At 41.6% G+C, this 21,465-nt stretch overlaps 1 protein-coding gene across 3 annotated transcripts in view; it reads right to left on the bottom strand.

Moving 5' to 3' along the window:
* CPA6 (carboxypeptidase A6) overlaps positions 1-21,465 on the bottom strand; it is a 111,267-nt gene that overhangs the window by 27,182 nt on the left and 62,620 nt on the right. For 2 of the 3 annotated variants that reach the window (XM_089776233.1, XM_089776234.1), the window contains 2 exons: positions 13,227-13,328; positions 12,244-12,348 (listed from right to left, as the gene is read on the bottom strand). In XM_089776233.1, the coding sequence (XP_089632359.1) occupies positions 12,244-12,348; positions 13,227-13,328 (207 nt within the window). Of the gene's footprint in view, positions 1-12,243; positions 12,349-13,226; positions 13,329-17,384; positions 17,500-21,465 lie in introns of all 3 variants that reach the window. The other variant, XM_006131487.5, reaches the window with a different exon arrangement.

Below are 21,465 nucleotides of genomic sequence, written 5' to 3'. Positions count from 1 at the left end.
ATCTTATCAGTTTCAGACAGGCAGGAGAATTCTGGAAGCTATTTGCTCTAAACAGGGACAAGTGCACTGAGCATGGGTGAGATACTTGGGCAAAGGAGATAAAAGTCAATGGGCCACATCCTCAGCTGGCATGAACCAGTTTAGCTCCTACCAAGTTGATGGAGCTATGTCAACTTGCAACAGCTGATGATAGCACCTAATATTGTCATGGTACTTGAAAAGATATCAAAAGGCAAATGACAAAGGTTACCTTATAGGTGAGACAAAGCTCTCAAATTCAAAATCATCAACCCATGTTACTACTCCACGTATGTTGGGAGAATCCTGTAGCCTGCTCCAAGCCTGTGTACCTTAGGTTGGTCCAGTAATTGAAGGTGGAGGAAATAATTCTTCTCCTCTGCCAGATTCAGAATTCATTAGCCCATGAATGTGCTGCTCTCAACAAAGTTCTGGTCGGTCCATGTATTTGCAATTTCACCAGCCAGACTCCTCCATTGTATGCAGAAGTGTATGATCTTTGTGTAACTACCCACCATCACAGGGTGTTAACTGCAGTGTTAAGGCCCCAATGCAGCAAAGTGCTTAAGCATGCACCTAACTTCGAATGAAGATGGTGTAACACCCAGGCATGCTATGCAATGTACCCACATGAGTTCCATTTTACTGAGGGCCCTCAAGGCCCACAGAGGAGTTGTGGTGGGGGAGCAGGATTTATTTAAAACCACTGAAAGCTTAAATTATTGTTGCTCACAAATGCTAGGGCTACAGTATTAGGGAACTGCCAGATTCCACTGGTTTCTGTCTCTCATTTTTTTGGTATCAGTATTACTAACATGTCACGCACATAAATAAAGCAAGGGCATGTGAAGTGAAGTCTGTGCTGACTGTACACAATGCTGACTTTAAAATCTGTGTGTTCCCTCTGCATCCAATCAAAACACTGCTCTGGTTCAATCGGCACACACCACAAAATCTAAGTACACAAGCGCAGTTAGCAAAACTACCCTGTCTTGGGAGACTGTCTTGGTTTCAATAGCCTTGTGGTTGATTGAGAGGAACGAGGGCCTCTCATGCCGCCCACTCATTAGCCTAAGTTGACCATTGCTGTCTTAAATATAGGCATTGGAGTTTCAAGTATGCCTGAAAAATGTTTGCAAACAAACTTTCCCTGCCATTTTGGGGATGTACTAGAAGCATCTACAGGCACTAGATCCAAAATAGCAGCACACTGAGGAACCTCTGGTCTGTTACTGCAAAGTTGTGTAAAAAACCACAAGAGAGACTTGCCCTATCTTGGAACAATTTCTTACTGGAATGGTGAACAGAAGGGGAAGTTACATGTGGATTGTATGGAAGTTAGGTTAGAGGAAAAGAGAAGGGGTTGCAGAGTCAGCAACCAGATTGATATGCCAGAACAACCATATGCAAGAAATCCAGAAAGCCTGCATGCCCAGCCATCCACTGAGTGCAGGCAAGCACAGCGTCCTGGGGACAGGATTTCTCTGCAGCAATTCAGCTTCTAGCAGCATTGGAAGATACACAACGGCTACATGTACACTGGCATGATTTTCCGGAAATGCTTTTAACGGAAAAGTTTTCCGTTAAAAGCATTTTCAGAAAAGTGCATCTAGATTGGCAGGACGTTTTTCTGCAAAAGCACTTTTTGCGGCAAAGTGTCCATGGCCAATCTAGATGCGCTTTTCCGCAAAAAAGCCCCGATCGCCATTTTCGCAATCGGGGCTTTTTTGCGGAAAACAAATCTCTGCTGTCTACACTGGCCCTTTTGTGCAAAAGACTTTTGCCCGAATGGGAGCAGCACAGTATTTCCGCAAAAGCACTGACAATCTTACATGAGATCGTCAGTGCTTTTGCGGAAATTCAAGTGGCCAGTGTAGACAGCTAGCAAGTTTTTCCGCAAAAGCAGATGATTTTGCAGAAAAACTTGCCAGTCTAGACACAGCCAACATGTTTACTGAGAGGAAAGGCAAGACGATCCATAATGGATTCAGGGTCCGTTGGTCCCAAGCTAAGCCTCGGAAGCACTTAGAAGGGAGGAATAAGTAGTCTGTACTAAGGATGTTAAGTATTGATTAATTTACTAGTCAAGTAGTCGATGGAATTTCCATTGACTACTCGACTAGTCATTAAGAAAGGGCATTTTAAGCGCTCAATTCCGACTCAGGCTGCATCTCAGCACAACTGCTGGCTGCCACTCTGCACTCTTAAAGGGACAGAGAGGAGCCAACATGCATTCTCTGGTCCCCCACCGGGTCTCAGGACCACCCTCACGCTGCCACTCTGCATTTTTAAAAGCAGTGGCAGCTGGCTGCCCCCCACACCACTGCCCTCACGCTGCCCTCATGCTGCCAAATAACACCGGCTCCTCTCTGTCCCTTTAAGAGAGAGAGAGAGAGAGAGAGAGAGTGTGTGTGTCAGAGTGATTGAATAGTCGATACTGCTACTCAATAAACTCCTGCTTATCAGGTAGTTGACTACTCCTTCACATCCCTAGTCTGTACCACTAGGAGTACTCCAAGTGGCCACGTGAAGGGCTACTCAAGCATTTATACCTAAAATTCTGCAGAATGGGTGCCTAGCTTTTGAAAATTTGACACTTAAATTGTATTTTTTTGGCTATGTTAACCCCAGGAAATGTTTGCCCATGTGCTTTCATCCCCAAAATTTGATTTCAGAGTCTGTTCAAATTGCTGTTGAGACACAGTGTCAGCTGCTAATAGGAAAGGGGATAAACAGTCACCTATAATGTATGCATTTTCCTCACTGTCTAAATTGTCCAGCATTTGGAAGTTCATTTTGAAACCCCCTTTGAAGCTAAGCAGTACTGCCTCACATAAGCAGTTCCAATGAAATCAAGGGTCTACTATCAAAATACTTTTCTGTGTAAGAGTTGAAGAAATGGGCTCTCATATGTCCCAAAGGGAAAATGGGACATTGTGTGGGGATGGTCCAAGGCCCCTGTAATCCCGATGTGAGGCTGGGATCACTGGAACCCTGCCTAGCCTCTCTGAGGTCCTGCCTTCTGCCCCTGCAAGGTGCTGGCATAGCTTCTCTCCCCACCCCCGCACACTTTCCTTTATGCTACAACTCACTTTTTTGACAAATGTGGACATTTGTCCCATTTGCTCTTTGATCAAGTTGGCAAAAGCAAATAGGAAAAATTGCCTCCTCTGAGAAAAAAGTCAGGACAGCTGGGACAGAACTTAAAAAAGGGACCATTCTGGCCAAAACAGGACATATGGTTACTTTAATTCCCATGGAATATAAGAGTCTATTCTTCCTCAGTAAAGAGACATTTATGAGCAACAATGGGAGTTTTCCTATGTTTCTAAAACTAACCTAGCTCTTTATTAAGAGAGGTATTTGCAGAGATGATGTGCCTGTAGCTACTATTCCAGACATGTGGACACAGACCAGCAGCCAAGTCCCTGCTCTAAACTCTTTATTCCTATTATCTGTGGTACTCCATCCCTCCATGCAAGTTGATACATGTATTGAAGAGAAACATGCTCAGCAGCTGAAAAGTCTCTGAGTGTACTGGTGTTTCAATGTCCTCGTGATTGACAACACAGACATCTACAATAGTGAGTATCACTGGAAAACTCCTCCTACAGACACAACACAGCTGCAGTGATACTTTTATTTTATCAAAATGTATTCATGTGATAAAAAATGAATAGCGGCAATCTGAATTAGAGTAATTTTTACCTTCAGAAGATTATTGCAGCTTGTCAGGAAGATGCAGCTGACAAGTTTAAAACATACAACAAAAACAGCATATCTCCCAACACTAAGAAGCTAGCACTAAGAAAGAAATGTTCTTTCTTTCTTCCGTTTTTTTTCCTGCAGAACAAATGTCATATTAAAGGAAAAATACTTTACACATTTTTGTTGTTGTTGAATAGAACTGACTTACCATGGACCAAAGAGAAAAAAAAAATTAAAAGCACAGTAATGTTTTCCATAGCTCTTTATTTAAAAATGCCTTAATCATCAAATGCCTCATTGTGGTGACAAGAAGATACTAGACTCTACTTTTTTTTATCATTTGCTTAAGAGTTTATCCATTAAAAATTACACTCATAATGTGGCATGATCCTGCAAATCCATGCTACCATGTACAGAGCTTAGCTCAATGGAAATCCACTTGCACTGGTAAGCACTGTAGGAAGTGTTTGCAAGATCAGGCAGAAATATATAGCATGGGGCTTTTTGGCTGACGTGGTATGTTATACGTACACATTTTCAAATAGAAAAAATATTCAGAGCAAGGTCAGAGACAAATCATTTATATCTACTCTGACCCGGCATAACAAAAGCCACAAACATGTGCACATGGGTATGTGCACGCGCACACACAAACACACGCACAATTTAGAAGAGCCTTTCCCAAAGGGAAAAAAAGAACACAATTTAGAGGACAGTATTCTGAATTGTGAGGCGTGGGACAATCTTTACACCCAAGAGACAGACTCAGACAAAGAGAGGCATTCTCTGATTGCCAGCAAACTGCAGTCGGCCTGTGGTCTCTAGGGGTATGTCTAAACTACATGGCTCCGTCAACGGAGCCATGTAGATGAGGGAGGATGACAAAGGGAAATGAAGCAGTGATTTAAATAATCGCTGCTTCATTTAAATCAAAATGGCCACCGCGCTACGCTGATCAGCTGTTTGTCGGCACAGCGTGGCAGTCTAGACGGGGATTGCCGCTTAATTTCCCTTTGTTGTCCTGCCTCATCTACATGGTTCCATCGACGGAGCCATGTAGTCTAGACACACCCCAAGAGCACAAATTAATATAAATAAACTAGGGCTTTGCCCGGTGCTCACTATGCTCTGCATCCACCTTGCTGCTACGCTTGTCACCCCCCTTCTGGCTACTATGCTTGCCAATCTCCCCCATCTGGCCGCTATGCTCGCCACTCCCCCCCACCTCCGTCTGACCGCAACTCTTGCCAACCCCCAACTCTCTCTGGCCACTATGCTCACCAACCAATGTTCCTGCTAAGCGTCTCCATCTATGTGTGGAATAAATTTTATGTGAACCAAAGCATTTGCAGATGTGCACCACCAGTAGAAACACTTGTTACTGGTTCTGGGCACTGTGGGTGCTCCGCTAATCAGATGGGCGGCATTTGAATCTCTCCTGGGCACCCGCAGAAGCACCCATCTTACAGGGAGCACTGTCGTCAACCCCCTCTTCTCTCTGGCTGCTATGCTCGCCAACCCCCCTCTAACCATCCAAAAAACCCCAACCCTCACTGATTTGGCCCCCAACTAAAACACCTCACTCCCCTGGTGCTCCAGCCCTATAGTGAGCGGAGGGCCAGGGGCGGGGGGGTTTCAAGGCCTCAGGCCAATTAACATCTCCTGGGGTTCCAGGGTTAGTAGATTTTGTGGGCCCTCTTAGGTTCTGGGGTGGGGCCAACATGACATGTTAAGAGTGCGGGACAGGGCTGACAGTGAGTGGCATAGGGATGGGGATGCAGGATCTAGGCAGGAGGAGGGGTACAGGAGGGGTGAGGGTGAAGAGTCTAACCAGGAGGGAGAGTGCAGGAGCAGGCTGGGAGTAAGGTGTCTGGCCAGGAGGGAGGGTACAGGAGCGGGATGGGGGTAGGTATCTGGCCAGGGGAGACGGTGCAGGAGTGGGCTGGAAGTGGGGGTCTCGGTGGAGGGGGTGCGTGATGGGGGAGGAGGCGTGGTGTCTCAGCTTGGGGGGGATGAGTGAGCGGGCTGGGAATGCAGGGTCTCAGCAGTGTAGTGAGTGAGCGGGCTGGGGTGTGAATTCTCAGCAGCATAGTGAATGAGTGGGCTGGGGTGTGGGTCTTGGCAGGGTAGTGTGAGTGTACTGGGGGTGCAGGGTCTAGGCATGAGGGGAGGTGGCTACTTATTTGCTTTTGCGCGGCTCCCAACACCTTGCCCCAGGCACTGCCTCCCACTGCTCCTATCGGCCAGATTCCAGAGCAGTGGAAAAAACCTCCAGGAAGCATGTCCCTGTGCTCCTGTTCCCCCAGCTGGGGGAGAGGGAAGGAAAGTGGCAGCGCGCACAGCTGCTTCTAGCTGGGCTTCTTCCCTGCAAGCTAGATCCAGTGGGGAGTCTTGGGGCTTTCTCCCCTCCCCCAAAGGAAACCAGTGCTGGTGCTTCACCCTCACGGGGCAGAGGATGGCTGGAGTGCCAGCACAGGCTCCGTGCTGTAGGAGAGTAAGGGGGGGCTGACCTGGAGCTGCAAAAAAATCGTATTTGGCTCAGCAGCCATAAATTGCTGACTCCTGGGAGGTGGGGCTTTTGCTGCCAGAGAGTGTGAAAGCACGATGATGTCATTCTGTTGGCCGGTGGGAAAAGCTTTTTTATATATAGAGGGATATCTGAATATTGACCATGTTACCTACCAGCCCTGTGCTCTTGGGGAGCCAGGGAGTGACACTCATTGAAACCCTCCACTTCCCCATGGCCTCTGCTAGAATCAGACAAAGCAATGAAAAGGCCAGAGAAGACACACCTGTATTGAAGATAGAACAGAGGGACATCTCATTAGCATACAGAATGGAGACCAGCTCTTCCAAGGCAGGAACTGCAGTGAACTATGGGATACCGAAAGCAGAGAAGCACTGCCTGATGGGAAATCTCTGCTCCAGATGCTAATGAACCCAGGCCTGCTCTCGCTCAAATTAGTGATTATCAGACCAATTCTAGTAATGATCCTATTGACATCCAAAGTACTGAAACTGCCTAGTTGCATTGTGATCTCGTTTAAGGAACATCACCCATAACCAGGTGTGATCAGTCTCTATTGTCTCGTCTCTGTTTCTCTTTGAACTATAGTCCTATCTCTATAAAAACTCCTACGCTTGTGTAAGAAAAATGGTTCTGATACCTGGATTTAAACTGCAGCAGTTCCATTGAGACTTCTTCATCTCCTGTCTGATTGTGCTGGGGGCTCTGCTCTGCTTGTCTCCTGCCCTCTGGACCCTCAGCTCTCATCACCATCTAGGAACCCCAATCAGTGCAAGCTCTAAGGAGTGGTGAGGTCTCTCTCTTTTCCCCCCTCCCCCACTACCTCTCTCTAAGCCTAGCCTACTGACTCTGCCCTATGTAAACTGTTATATGGTTAGCTAGCCCTAACATTTGTAATCAGTTTCAATTTAGATTTAATATTGTAACTGTTATGTGTGTTTAGCTTCCTATCACTACCCAGAAATAAATAACTTTCGTTGTTAAGCTGGTTGCTTTTCTCTCTCTTTCTCTTTCGCTCACTCTTCCTCAAGGGGTGTTGTTTTGGCTTCCCCATTCGCTCTGTAACAATGCTTCTTGTACCCAAGCTAAAGATCCCTGAAGTGCACAAAATCCTGTGGGGTTTGCTCATCGTGTGGTTTACCAGTGAATGATTGTGGTGTGAAAGTGAGGATAGGGGGTGCTGAACCTGGGGGCTTATGAGGATGGCAGCTTAAAGTGCTGTTTAATCCAGACCACTGAGCGCAAAGGCTCATGAGGGTGCAGTGTGGCATTGCTGTTAACCCAGCCTGCTGAATCCAGGGACATATGAGGGGTCAGCTTGTGAGTGCTGATTATCCAGTCCTCTCAGCGTGCTCTGTTAGTGGGTGTGAGTGTCTGTGTGTGTTGCTAAGGTGGGAAGAACCCCATCCTGAGGAACCTAGTTCCTGCAGGAGAGCTCCAGTGGGAGGGGGAATTGGCAGCAGGGAGAATTCAGCTCCATATGAGAGCACAAGTAAGCACAAGCAGCATACTGATAGAATTGTTAACATCCCCCGCGCCCCATAAGAGTAACCTTAATAAATGAGCATACCCCAGAGTATTGGGCAAATCTGGTAACAACCATCTTAAATACACAGGACCGTATTCTTTGACTCTAGTATTGTTGAGAACCAGATTGTGTCTGGCTGCCTAGCGTAAGCAGGGTAGGCAGGAAGGGTGCAAAAATCCATCAACTTATGTAGCCAGGTTCTATTGTAGTCCACAAGCTCTCTCTCTATGTGCTCCACTTTTGTCTGGAAATGGGTGACAGGGGAGGATCACCTGAGGATTACCTGTGTGTTCCCTCCCTCTGGGACAGCTGGTATTGGCCACTGTCGGCAGACAGGATACTGGGCTAGATGGACCCAGTATGGCCATTCTTATTGGGCACAAGACACCCCAAAGGGGGAGAGCTGGGGAAGAGGCAAAGCGGGCAGAGTGGAATATGCAGAAGAAGTTCCTCTGAAGAGTCTCCTGTAGGGCTGCAGGAGAAAGTCTGTCTGCTTTAGGCAGAATTCCTCCAACATCTGCTCAATGCAAGTAGGTGCCTAAGTAGCACAGGGATGAGCCCTAGTAAGCATTGACTGTGACAGCCACTTTAGCCAGAATTTAAGGATACAATCAGAAATGTACTGAAAGGGTACACCACAATAAAGTTTTATGACAGTTTTTTAACACTAAAATACATTTTAAGAAGTAAATACTTCATCTTTCATGAATACAAGTTTAATTTTTATTTTCTTTCCAGATAAAATCAAATGGGGGAGAAGAGGCAAAAAATGGCAGATGACAAGAATCTGTCTTTCTGCTATCTACAGAAATAGCAAGCAACTTGGTAATGCAGGTTACACCACGCTATCAGAACATGACACCTCTCCTTCTTTTCCTCACATTCTGCTTTTTTTTTCTGCTTTAGAAAAAGGAACATAAATTATAACTCTGGTATATCTACACTGGTTAGACCCTTTTATTCATGACTTGCACTTTTTTTTTATCTTCAGTAAAGACTTGTGTTCACTAAAAATTTAGAGAGCTAGAATATGACCTTAAACTAACACAACATTGACTACAACTTTGCTGTCACACGAGACAGCCACAGATGGTATTATGCTAACGGGTTGTGGGTAAACCTTGGTTCCAGTGGGATTTACTCACAACCAGCTGCATGATGTTAAAACACAACTTATCGCGGTATACTGTGACAGCAGCATCACATTAGTAAACAGGACTCAAGGTTGTGCTCTAGCTCAATGTAATTTTCTAGTGAAGACAAATTCTTAAACGGTCCTCAGTAGAGATGGTCTATTCCACAAGCTGACTTTTTATAGCTAAGAGAGCCTGAATGAGATGCCTTCAGCACCAATTAATGTCTTTCTCAGTTTGGTCACATGGGTTGCTATGAAGCTCTCCCTTTAATATGGCCTGCTCTTGCTGCCTCCAGTGTTCTCAGCTCTTGCAAGAATAGAGAATAACTTCTCTGTTTTTGGAAAAGCAAATTGTTACAGAGTTTTTGGCCCTTTAAGTGGATATGGGCACAGCTCTACCAATGCTACATTAGTTGGAGGAGCTTTCCTGGCCCTTTCTGCCTGCAATCAGTATTGAGCCAGAGCGTATAGATGTCCATAAAACTTCCTTCCTAATGGACTGTGTTTTCTTAAAAACAGATTGAACTTCAGAAGGGATGGCTTGCTGGCTGCATACACCCTTAAAAAGGGTACGTACAAAAAATCGCAAAGAGCTGAAAACATACTGAGAGAGCCCTGTGAAGATATAAAATTGCTATCAACATTTGCATCTGCATGGATATAAAATGTGTGTTTGCTAATCTGCAGGGTTGTAGATACAAAATTTGTATCCACATCTGCAAAAATGAGCCGTGGATATCCGCATCCACACCCGCAGATGTGAATATTTGCTGGTATAAAGCGGATATCCACAAATTTGCAGAGCTCTGCTTACTAAAGCTTGCAGTGCTTCTGGAGCTCTTGTTAAAATGGCTAATTATTTATTGAGGAAAATAACATCCCAATCCAAATATTTTAAAAGTTGATTTTTTTTGTTTTTGTTTATTCTGGCCAGAAACAAAGATTATAATGGATTCCTTTCCTTTTGTGCTTTTCTAAAAATTGGTATTATACATTGCTCTGAAGAAGAGGGATAGAGGAAATGAAGTATGTGAACAAATATGATGCATGAGAGAGTGACAGTCACATTCATACGTTCATTTACTCTAAATAAATTCCGAGCTATACACATTTTAATTAAACACAGAAATCATATGTTACATATTTAGAGAAACAGTGATGCCAGTAGTATACTTCCTGCTGTGAACTTTAAAAGAAACCTTATTTTAATTTCCTGACTGTAAAATGAATTTAAAGCACTAGATTAAAAAAGATAGGTACTGGTGGGAGTACTGTACCTCAGATTGCTTATTTGCTATACCCTGCTTTGCCTCATTTCAAGACTGGGACTTGGCTTCCAATCCTGCAGGCTGCTCGGCACTTGCAAACTCTTATACCAGCATGGAGTTCTAATAAGGTATGCCTTCCCTGCACAGTAAGCTCAGGTGACTGGGTATAAGCAGCAACATTACAAGGTTATATCTGTGTTATCAGGTCCGCACAGGTTCCTGTGCTCCCTCCTGTGCACTGCTAGAATTTCTTGAGCCATAGCCCGTGGTTTTTTCCACAGCAGTAAGCAGAGTTGTTCTATCATTCTTTCCCAGGGAATTTTGGGAGAGCTTTTCTGTCCTTCTAGGCATGTGGGAGAATTATGGGAAGGCACTCGAGGACTAGCACCATTTGAATGGTTTAGCCTGCTTCCTCACTGCAAAGTGGGCAGATTACCTGCCTGACTCTCTGGCTTTAGCCTACAGCCCGACTGAGTTACCTGATGTGGGCTGAAAGTATATTGTGGTTTAGAGTATATTGTAGCTATGTCTACATTGCCCGTTTTGCACAAAAAATATGCAAATGAGGCGAAGCATGGAATATTAAGTAATGAGGCTCCGTTTTTGCGCAAGAGGCTTTTGTGCAAAAAGGAGCTGTCTACATGGTTCCTTTTTGCGCAAAACCCCTCTTGCACAAGAGCTGTTCTTCCTGAAAAAATGCGGAAGAATGGCTCTTGCACAAGAGGGGCTTTTTGCACAAAACCGGAGCCTCATTAATTATGCAAATGAGGTGCAGCAATAGTCCACGCTTAGCCTCATTTGCATATATTTTGCACAAAATAGGGGCAGTGAGTGTAGTGAATATACCCTTAAAGTCACCACGGCTAATCCGTGGGTGTGGGGGTCTGACTTCATGTTAGTTCTTGCAGGATCAGGAGTTACAACCATCTAATGGGCCAGAAAACCAGTGGCAACTTTCCAGAGCAAGTCAAAGTGTTGCTACAGTGTGGGCTCGAGAGGCTCAAGGAAGGAGGAAAATAAGTGCTATAGGAAGACATTTGCACTCCCCTCACCCATATGTATGTATATGAAGGATTTTGAGCATTATTTGACTCTTTTTGACTTGTGCTGATTCAAAGTGACGAACATTTGGCAGGAAAAACCTTAAATAAAGGCCTTAAATAAAAGTCTTACAAATTTGCCACATGCCTGAACTGAGCTCAGAGTGAAAATAAAAGTAAGTAGTTTCATGAAAAAAAATACTGATGTACTGGAGCACAGAAATGAAATGCTGAATTTTAGCTGGTTTCATTTCCTTGCCTTATTGTTTGAAGAATGACAGAGGGAAGTGGAGTTTATTTGTGAGCATGTACGTGATGTTTACACTCCAGATAAATCAGAGTTAAGGGAAAAAATCATGTGGAGTGGGGCCAAAGAAAAATTCATGAGACATTGAGTGTTCAGAGGACTCAGAATTCATCATTTTGGGCCAAATTGATCCCTGGTGTTATTCCATTCATTCCAGTTTAATTACAGTTTAATTATTCCATTCACTCCAGTTCAAATTAGAATGAATTTGTCTTCTTCACTCTCTAGGTTTTAAGGAAATGGATACTGCCAGATTGTTCCACCAAAGTAAGTGCTGCATTTGGCATGGACTCATCTGGACCATTATTAACATATCAGTTTCCACAGTGTGGGCTTTCTGAACAGACTCCCATTCCAAATCTCTGCCAATACATGCAGGGCATGGTTTTGTGAGTGCCTAGCTTTGTCTAGTGTAGCAGTGCAGGGGTCACAGTCCCACTCAGGTTTAGCTCGGCTGTCCCTCTATTATGACAGAATGGTGACAAGATTAAATCAGAATGATGCTATGACCAGGTTGCAATGCCGAGAGTGCAGAGCTGGACCAAGCTTTGTGCTATGGGGTGAATACAGACTGCGCAATCTCTTTACTATTTCTCCTGCATGAGCCTGCCTCCCATCTATAACCTACCCATGAGGTACTGGTGGGTCATGAACCACAGTTTGGGAAGCACTGCTCTAACGCAAAAAATACTGTAAGGTATTGAACACTTACTTCTTTTACAAACCATTGGCAGAAGGCAGGACCAATCCATTCTCTTGCATGAATGCCACAGTCTATCCAGACAGCTCTCTTGTAAGGCCGTGATCTTTTACCTAACTAAAATAGTAAATGTTCACTGTTATCACAGCAGGTTTTAGTGCTTACTGACATAAACTGAGCAACGATAGCAGAAGTGAACACAGTTCACGAGATACAATAGACATTTTGAACTTTTCTTGTAAACAGTTACAAAAGAGATACAGATCATTATTTTGGAATTCTAGGTATCAACCATGCCGATCATTTGAAGATTACAAACTGCAAAAGTCACAGGGAAAGCCTTATATTGAGGAAAAATTTCCTTTTATGTCACTTGGAGCAGGGCTAGGGCAACTTACAATTGGAGAATAATCTTAAATTTCCCTGATATCAGCATGTGATATGAAACCAAAGTTTTAAGAAATTAATGAGAAAGGATTCAAGGAAAACATATTTAAAAGCAGTGGCTTTTCCTTTATAGGCCTTGGATAATGTTGAGCATAGAATCCCTACATTTCATCATCAATAGCTCAACAAGAATTATGTGTGGCACAATGATCAGAGGAGGTCCAGGGTTTCTTGTGGTCCATTTCTCCTTCAGTGTAATCACTCTAGAAGTCAGCTATAAACACAACATTTTCCAACTCCCTTAAAGCCCAATCTTGCTTGCTTTCCTCGTGCAAATAATGCAGTAAATTGCAATGGGAGTATCTGCAGATATAAAGCCAGCAGGATTTGACTTTTCACTTTCTTAAAAGTGAACTATTTTCTCAAAGTGTATTACATTGTTCATTAAGGACCTGATCCAGAGAGGAGCTGAATTCCCACAAATCCCTCTGACTTCATGTAATGGATCTGGTGCTCAGATCCTCTCATATAAACGTGCTCTGTGAAATAAAGTGTTTGATTTTGGTTTCAGGTGTTAAATATAATAACTTTAACTATATTTTCTTTACCTTTAGTACAAACAGAGGTCTCCCTTCATATGATTTTCCAATAGAGAACATATGAATAAGATTTGAATGGGTTTTGTTCAGATGATACATCCAACTTTGAATCTGAAAATACAGGCATGAAATCACTGCTCAGTCATTAACATTTCTGGGAAAAAGTCATTAAAGTGAAGGAGGGGAGGGAAAGGATAGTGAGACCTGTCAAGAATATGTTGTTTTCCACTTGTGTCCTATCTGTCACTTAGCTTGTGAGCATGTGGAACTGTTTTTTTGTTTTGTTCCATGTTGGTACAATGCCTAACACAGTGGGGCCTCGAGCCTTTAAAAGGGTTCCTAGGTGCTATTTAATACTACTTTTACTACAATGACTAAGCCCACAAGTATGGTTTTTAATTTGGTCTTTCATTTTGTACTATCTCTGTTCTCTGATAAATGCTCTAGACCAGGGGCAGGCAATAACTGGCCTGTGGGCCAGATGTGGTGCGACAGGGTTAGCCCGTGGTTGGCTTCCACCTACACCTCAAATTTCACAAGAAAAAAAGCAGAAATTTCAAAACCTCCTAGACAGAGAACGTTCCTTTTGACTTCAGTGAGAGATTCATAGAATCACAGGATCCTAGAAAAGTAGCATTAGAAAGGACCTAGAGAGGTCATCTAGTCCAGACCCCTGCATGGAAGGAGGACCATGTAAACCTAGACAATTCCTGAAAGGTGTTTGTCTAAATTGTCCTTAAAAACCTTCGGTGATGGAGATTCTACAATCTCCCTAGGACAATGATTCCAGACCTTAACTGCCATGTATAGTTACAAAGTTTTTCCTAATATCTAATCTAAATCTCCCTTGCTGCAAATTAAGCCTGTTACAACTCCTATCTTCAGTGAATGTGGAGAACAATTGATTACTGTCCTCTTATATTTGAACTTTGCATCATTTTTGTTGTCCTCTATACCCTTTCAAGTTTGTCCATATTTTTTCTAAATTGAGACTGAGCCAATGCCAGAGAGTGAGACAATTACTTTCTGTGACTTACATATAACATTTCTTAATACACTCCAAGATGACATTAGCTTTTTTAGTAACTGCATCACATGGTGACTCATATTCAATTTATTGTTCACTTTAACCCCGAGAGCCCATTCAACAATACTACAGCTTAGTTGGTTATTATCCATTTTCCAGTTTAATTTTTCCTTCCTAAGTGAAGCACTTTCCTCTTATCTTTACTGAATTTTATCTTGTTGATTTCAGGCCAAATTTCTAATTTATCAAAATCATTTGAATTCCAAACTTGTGTTCCAAAGTGCTTGCTATCCCTCCCAGTCCTTGGTGTCTGCCACAATTTTTTAAAGAATACTCTCAACTCCATTATTGAAGTAATTAATAAAAAGACTGATTGTACTGGATCCAGGACTGGAGGGCTCATTAGATATGCCATCCCAGTATTATAACTAATTTGAGTACAGTCTTTGTGCCAGCTGTACACCCACTTTATATTAATTTCACTTAGATCACGTTTCCCTAGTTTGCTTATGAGAATGGCATGTGGGATTGTGTCACGAACCTTACTAATATCAATATATAATTCACCTGAATGAGAAGTGAATTTGACCCTTAATAATAACTTAATTAATACAAACAGTGCCTGTTTCACTTTCTCTGCTGGTCCACTGAAATCCATGGAAATACTTCATATGGAAAGTTTGAGGGTTGGACCCTTTATAGAGGAATCATTATCTGAATACTTTTAACTCTTTGGGATCAGTCCTACAGGCACTTAAGTATGTGAGCAAATTGTAATCACAAGTAGACATGTACACTTCAATGAGACTTCTAAAGTAACCATGACCCCAGATTCTTAGGTCAAAAGAATTAAAAAAAATCATGTTAACAGTGCCTGATTTATAAAGAAACACATTTCTAAGGTCATTAGTTATATTTTAGAAAGGAAAAGGAACATCAGAACATAAAAAAATTGTCACACTGGGTCAGACTACATTTAGCTGGTACATTTAGCTCAGTATCCTGTCTTCCAACAGTGGTCAGCACCAGATGCTTCAAAGGGAATGAATGGAACAAGGCAATTATTGAGTGGTCCATCTACTGTTGTCCAGTTCCAGTTTCTGGCAGTCAGAGATTTAGGGATACCCAGAACATGGATTTGCATCCCTCACCATCTTGGCTATCAGCCACTGATGGACTTAGCCTTCATGAATTTACCTAATTCTTTTTTGAGCCCAGTTATACTTTTAGCTTTCACTACATCCCCTGGCGACAAGATCTACAGGTTGGGTGGGCACTGTGTGAAATAATACTCACTCTTGCTTATTTTAAACATGCTGCCTATTAATGTCATCAGGTTATCCCAGCTCTTGTGTTTTCTGAAGGGGTAAATAACACTTCCTTGTTCATTTTCTCCACACCAGTCATCATTTTATATCCGAGGGGTAGCAATGTTAATCTGTATCTGCAGAAACAACGAAGAGTCCTGTGGCACCTTAAAGACTAACATTTATTTCAGCATAAGCTTTCATGGTTGGTTATTGTCCATGAAAGCTTATGTCCAAATAAATCTCTTAGGCTGTGTCTAGGCTGGCCAGTTTTTCCGGAAAATCAGCTGCTTTTCCGGAAAAACTTGCCAGCTGTCTACAATGGCCGCTTGAATTTCCGCAAAAGCACTGACTTCCTACTGTAAGAAATCAGTGCTTCTTTCGGAAATACTATTCTTCTCCCGTTCAGGCAAAAGTCCCTTTTGTGCAAAGCTTTTGCGCAAAATGGCCAGTGTAGACAGCTCAGATTTGTTTTCCGCAAAAAAGCCCCGATTGCGAAAATGGTGATCGGGGCTTTTTTGCGGAAAAGCGCGTCTAGATTGGCGCGGACGCTTTTCCGCAAAAAGTGCTTTTGCAGAAAAGCATCTGTGCCAATCTAGACACTCTGTGCTGAATATGCTTTTAACGGAAAACTTTTCCGTTAAAAGCATTTCCAGAAAATCATGCCAATCTAGACGCAGACTTAGGGTATAACTACACAGCAACATTATTTTGAAATAATTAGCATTATTTCAAAATAATGTCGAAATACTGTCAAGCTGGAGGACTTCTTACTCCGACTCATGTAACCCTCATTGTACGAGGAGTAAGTGAAGACACAGGAAGAGTGCTCTGTTTCGAAATAAGTGCTGTGTAGATGCTCCCTATTTCGAAATAAGCTATTTCAAAATCAGCTAAGCAACTGACATAGCTCAATTCGCATAGCTTATTTCTACTTAAGCCCTGTGGTGTAGATGTACCCTTTGGGTGTGTCTACACAGCGAAGTTATTTTGGAATAATGGCCATTATTCTGAAATAACAATGCATGTGTATACCCAGCAATTCTGTTATTTTGAAATAATTTCGAAATAACGGACGGCTTATTTCGACTTCTGTAAACCTCATTCAACGAAGAATAATGCCTATTTGGAAATAGCTATTTCGAAATAAAATGTGTGTAGACACTCCACTTCTGCTATTTCGAAATAGCCCCTCACCAGAGCCATTCTAAGTTATTCCTCCTGGGGTTCTAGATCAAGATAGCCTGTCTACATTAGGGAAGCCTACTTTGGACTAACTGTGAGGCTTCCCTACAGTGTAGACGTGCTATTTCAAAATAAACTATTCCAGAATAAATATTCTGGAATAGTTTATTCTGAAATAACTGTACAGTGTAGACGTAGCCTTCATCTCCAAGGTGCCACAGTACTCCTCATTGTTTTTGCATAATTTTATAGACTTCATCATATCCCCTTTTAGTTGTCTCTTTTCTAAGGCCAACAGTCTTATTCTTTTCACTCTTTTCTTGCATGGAAACTGTTCCATGTCCCTACTCATTTCTGTTCCCTTTCTCTGTACCTTTTCCAATCCAGTATATCTTTCTGAGATGCCAAGCCTTGAAAGAAAATATTACAAATAATAATGGATTAAAAAGCAAACTTTCAAGGTTCAATATTTTTATTTTATATAAAACATTTAGAAAACTTGCTGAAAATAAAAATGCATTTAAACTTTTACTAGCCTCTCTATTCATCAGAATCAGAACACACTTTTAAATAGATAGGGTGAAATTTTAGCCTCACTGAATTGAATGAGAGTTTAGATAACAGACTTCATCTTCATTTTCAACATACTTCTCCCAGTGAGTGATATACTTCATAGTTATATCCTGGTACTGATCTACGATGCCTATATGATCGCAAACCACTTTGTTTTTCTACCGCTTTCTGTAGATCAGAGATGATGATTCTAGATTAAATAAGAAAGCAGCATTATTAAATGGCATGAGTAATAAACAGTGCAGTGCAAAATAAATATCAGATATAAAGAGAAATACAGTGACAATAAAACTGTGCTGATGTTACACTATTCTTTTTTATTTTAACAATAAAAGTTTTCAATCTTATTACAATGCATACTGCCAAATAAGTAGTCCAATTGCTTTGAAACATAACAGTGCTTTTAAAAATGGAGGCAGCTTGTTCTTAAGTGAATGATACAGAATGATGTAAACAACTAAGCCTATGTGGAAAAAGTCAGTACTTTACGTGTATTCAAGCTATGCTTGTATGGCAGCGCTTGTCTACTTTTATATTTGAAAAAATCTTGCTCATGTTTTCTCTTTGGGTAGGAGTCATGTGTTATGCTTAAAAGAAGCACACAGGATCTTTTTCAGGGGGATAAGGCAACACGCTGCATTTATTGATAATATAACAAAGTAGCATATGCATTTACACATGCACACACATACACATCCTGCTGATGGAACAGTTACCAGTCTGTTGCTCAGCCCAACCTATTGGCCAGATAGATCAGGTGTGAGGGAGGGAGCTGGGTTCTTGTCAGTCCGGATTGATGCTCCGCTTGGTCTTAGCAGAACAGAACCCAGCTCCCTCCCTCGCACCCGACCTATCTGGCCAATAGGTTGGGCCGAGCAACAGACTGGTAACTATTCCATCAGCAGGATGTGTATGTGTGTGTGCATATGCTACTTTGCTGTATTATCAATAAATGTGGCGTACTGCCTTATTCCCCCAAAAAAGATCCCGTGCGCTTCTTTTAAGCATAACATTTTGGTGGAGAATGTGGGCCAAAGGAGACATCACGCCCAACTTGTTGGATAACATCCAAAGGGAAAAAACCTGCAGTATAAACTAAGAAATATCAATATTTCTTATTGATATCAATCAAGTTATGTACACCCCCGGCTGTAGAGTCCCAGGCTTAGGAGTAGAAGCTTACTGTCTTCTATTCCCCCTGCAAGTCGGGGCAGAAAATAATTTAAAGATTGAATATGAAACATTGATCAATCAAGGTGTATACACCCCAAGCCATAGAGTCCCGGGCTTAGGAGTAGAGGCTTAGCGTCTTCTATTCCCCCTGCAAGGCGGGGCAGGAAGGAATTTCTGGTTATCGGATTTTTTGGCACACCACTGGTTATTGACAGTAGGAGATTGAGTAAAAGATGCTCAGAAGGAAAAATGCACAAGCAAAAAAAAAGAGGAAAATTTGGAATTTGTAAAAGAAAGTACCCCTTTTAAACAACTTCTGCATAAGTTTGGACATAATCCTTGGACAGGACAGGCTCTTGCCGATGTCCATACCTTTGCGGACTTAGAAGATAAATTGGCCAAATATTTCCTGGTATATAAACCTTCCACAGCCAGTAAAAAAGAATCAGCCACTATTTGATTATTGTCGGAGGCTTTTAATGAAACCTTTTATTGCTTAGTAGGCTGTAAGGATGAGAATACAACTTCTTGCCAGGAAATAGACAATAGAAGGCACTTTGCAATGGTACACAGAGCCAATTAAAAATTTTAAGAAATAAATGTCAAAGATTAAAACAGCTAAATGGAAACCTACAAGAACTGGCTGATAAAAGGGGGAAATTAGAAAAAGAGAATCAAGTTTTACAGGGTATGATAAAAAGATTAACCCCGGAACAAGGTACAGTCCCTCTGGATCATAGCTGTTCTGATTCAATTATTATGAACTTACGGCAAAAATTCACTACTAGGCAAGTGGCTGCACTTACTTCCAGAGAATGGGCTACTATCCTTGAGTGTGAAGGAGATCCAGAGGAGATTTGGAAAAGAATAGAAATAAAAGTAAAAGAGCTAGAATTTTGCAATTAATATAAGATGGCTTAAACAGCATTCCACTATACTAGCTTCCCAAATGAAAAATAAAATAAAATAAAAATAGAGAAATAGAGGAAACAACATAGACTTGCATGGAAAGAAAATCCTATAAAGGATGGGGTGTCTTGTATGGTTCTTCAGGTTCTCTCCTGCTAAGACCAAGCGGCGCATCAGTCCGGACTGACAAGAACCCAGCTCCCTCCCTCGCACCTGATCTATCTGGCTAATAAGTTGGGCTGAGCAACAGACTGGTAACTGTTCCATCAGCAGGATTTGTATGTGTGTGCATGTGTAAATGCATATGCTACTTTGTTATATTATCAATAAATGCAGCGTGTTGCCTTATCCCCCGCAAAAAGATCCCATGCGCTTCTTTTAAGCATAACACCTAAACTATATATATAGATACATGGTCAGATACAAAACATAAAAAAAACACCAGACTTGGGCATTGGAAATATTCTACCTAAAGGAAAATGAATGTGTATATTTTTTCCTTGGTTTATCATGTATAGTTATGCTACAGTTCATCTATGAAATATTAATTTTGCAGTCAGCCATTTTAAAAGTGTCTAGCAAAAAAGGTGAAATAAAACTAAATATACTGCCACACACTTAGACACAGACAGCAAAAAGAGGCTAATATTGAAAGAGAAATGCTGGAGCACTAAGGTGTGAGAAAGAAAGCTTTTCTATTTTTCTGCCCAGATCAAAGAATAGCAGAGAAAGATCACTAACTCATGGAAACAAGTCTATCCAACATGGTAGTAGACACTCATGGCCAGATTCTGACCACACAATTGCGTTAACTCAGGAGTACCTTCACTGAATTCAGAGGAGTTACAATAGTGTAAAATTAGGAACAGATTCAGGCTTTGAGAACTGTGGTGCTACCTTCTTGAACTGAGTTGCTCTAGCATTGCAACTAATGTGCCCAGGCATCATTTTTTATAAAATGAAGGTGATGTTCAATCTTTTCAATTCTTAAAACAACAATGATTAATGCAAAAGAAGAAATGCTCTGTTCACCACACTTTATAAACAATAATATTTTATCCACATTTGAGATAAGTACAATTACCCTCATATAGAACCTGATTTAACAAATTACTTAAGCATATGCTTAAGAATAATAGTCTATGAGCATCAATTAAATTTATATATATGTAATTTAGGCACCTTGCTGAATCAAGGCTGTAACTACAAGGTCAGTCTTTCATCTACATGACCTATAGTTTGTGAGCAGGACAGAGAAATTATAAGACAAATCAGTGTATTCCTTTATATAATTAATGAAGTATGTAAGCTTTCTCATTTACAGTACAGTAATTACTTGTTTAACATGTGCCCACTTAACACATTTTCACAATAGCACGATTTTTTTTAGGGAACATTTTTCAAATAACACGACCGTCCCCGAAATAACACAAAAATAATCAAGTGGCAGACTACTTCGCGCGGTGGTATAAGTTGGTTAAAACAATGGTAATACGTATGAGCGGATGACATGTGGCCACAGCACTCCTCTGCTCACTCACGTGTTTATCTTTGTGTTTTAACAAACCGTGGCGACTTGTGTTGGTAGATATCTTGTGTCGCTAGATATCTGATGTTGATGTTGACAACCCAGCACCAACAAAAAACTGACTTTGCCGCCACCACCACCTGAAACGCAATCCCCACCTTTTCCATTATTTTTAATGGGAAAATTGACCCCGCATAGCACGTTTTCGCTTAGCATGAACATTTTCAGAAACGCATCTATAGTGTTAAATGAGGAATTACTGTATACATATAAACAAATTCAACACCTGTTAATTGTAAATACAAGCAAAGCAGAATATAGAATTAGGAGCAGTAACTGCCATTTTTTTCACAACAGATGCAATTTTACATGCATTTCACATACACTACTCTGCACTATAAAGGAGGCCATTTAATTAAACTGTTTGCCTGTGGGAGTCTCTGTTATGCCATAAAATGATTGTCTTGTGACTGACTAGCTACCTGCCAGGCAAACTGAAAATATGGTGTACTGAAACAGTATTTTTGAAACAAACATGATACAAGA

The sequence above is a fragment of the Pelodiscus sinensis genome, chromosome 2 (genome assembly GCF_052426305.1).
Source record: "Pelodiscus sinensis isolate ZL-2025 chromosome 2, ASM5242630v1, whole genome shotgun sequence".
In the NCBI taxonomy this organism is placed as follows: Eukaryota; Metazoa; Chordata; order Testudines; family Trionychidae; genus Pelodiscus; species Pelodiscus sinensis.
The sequence above is the reverse complement of the archived record's forward strand: the minus strand, read 5'-3'. Positions and strand labels throughout refer to the sequence as shown.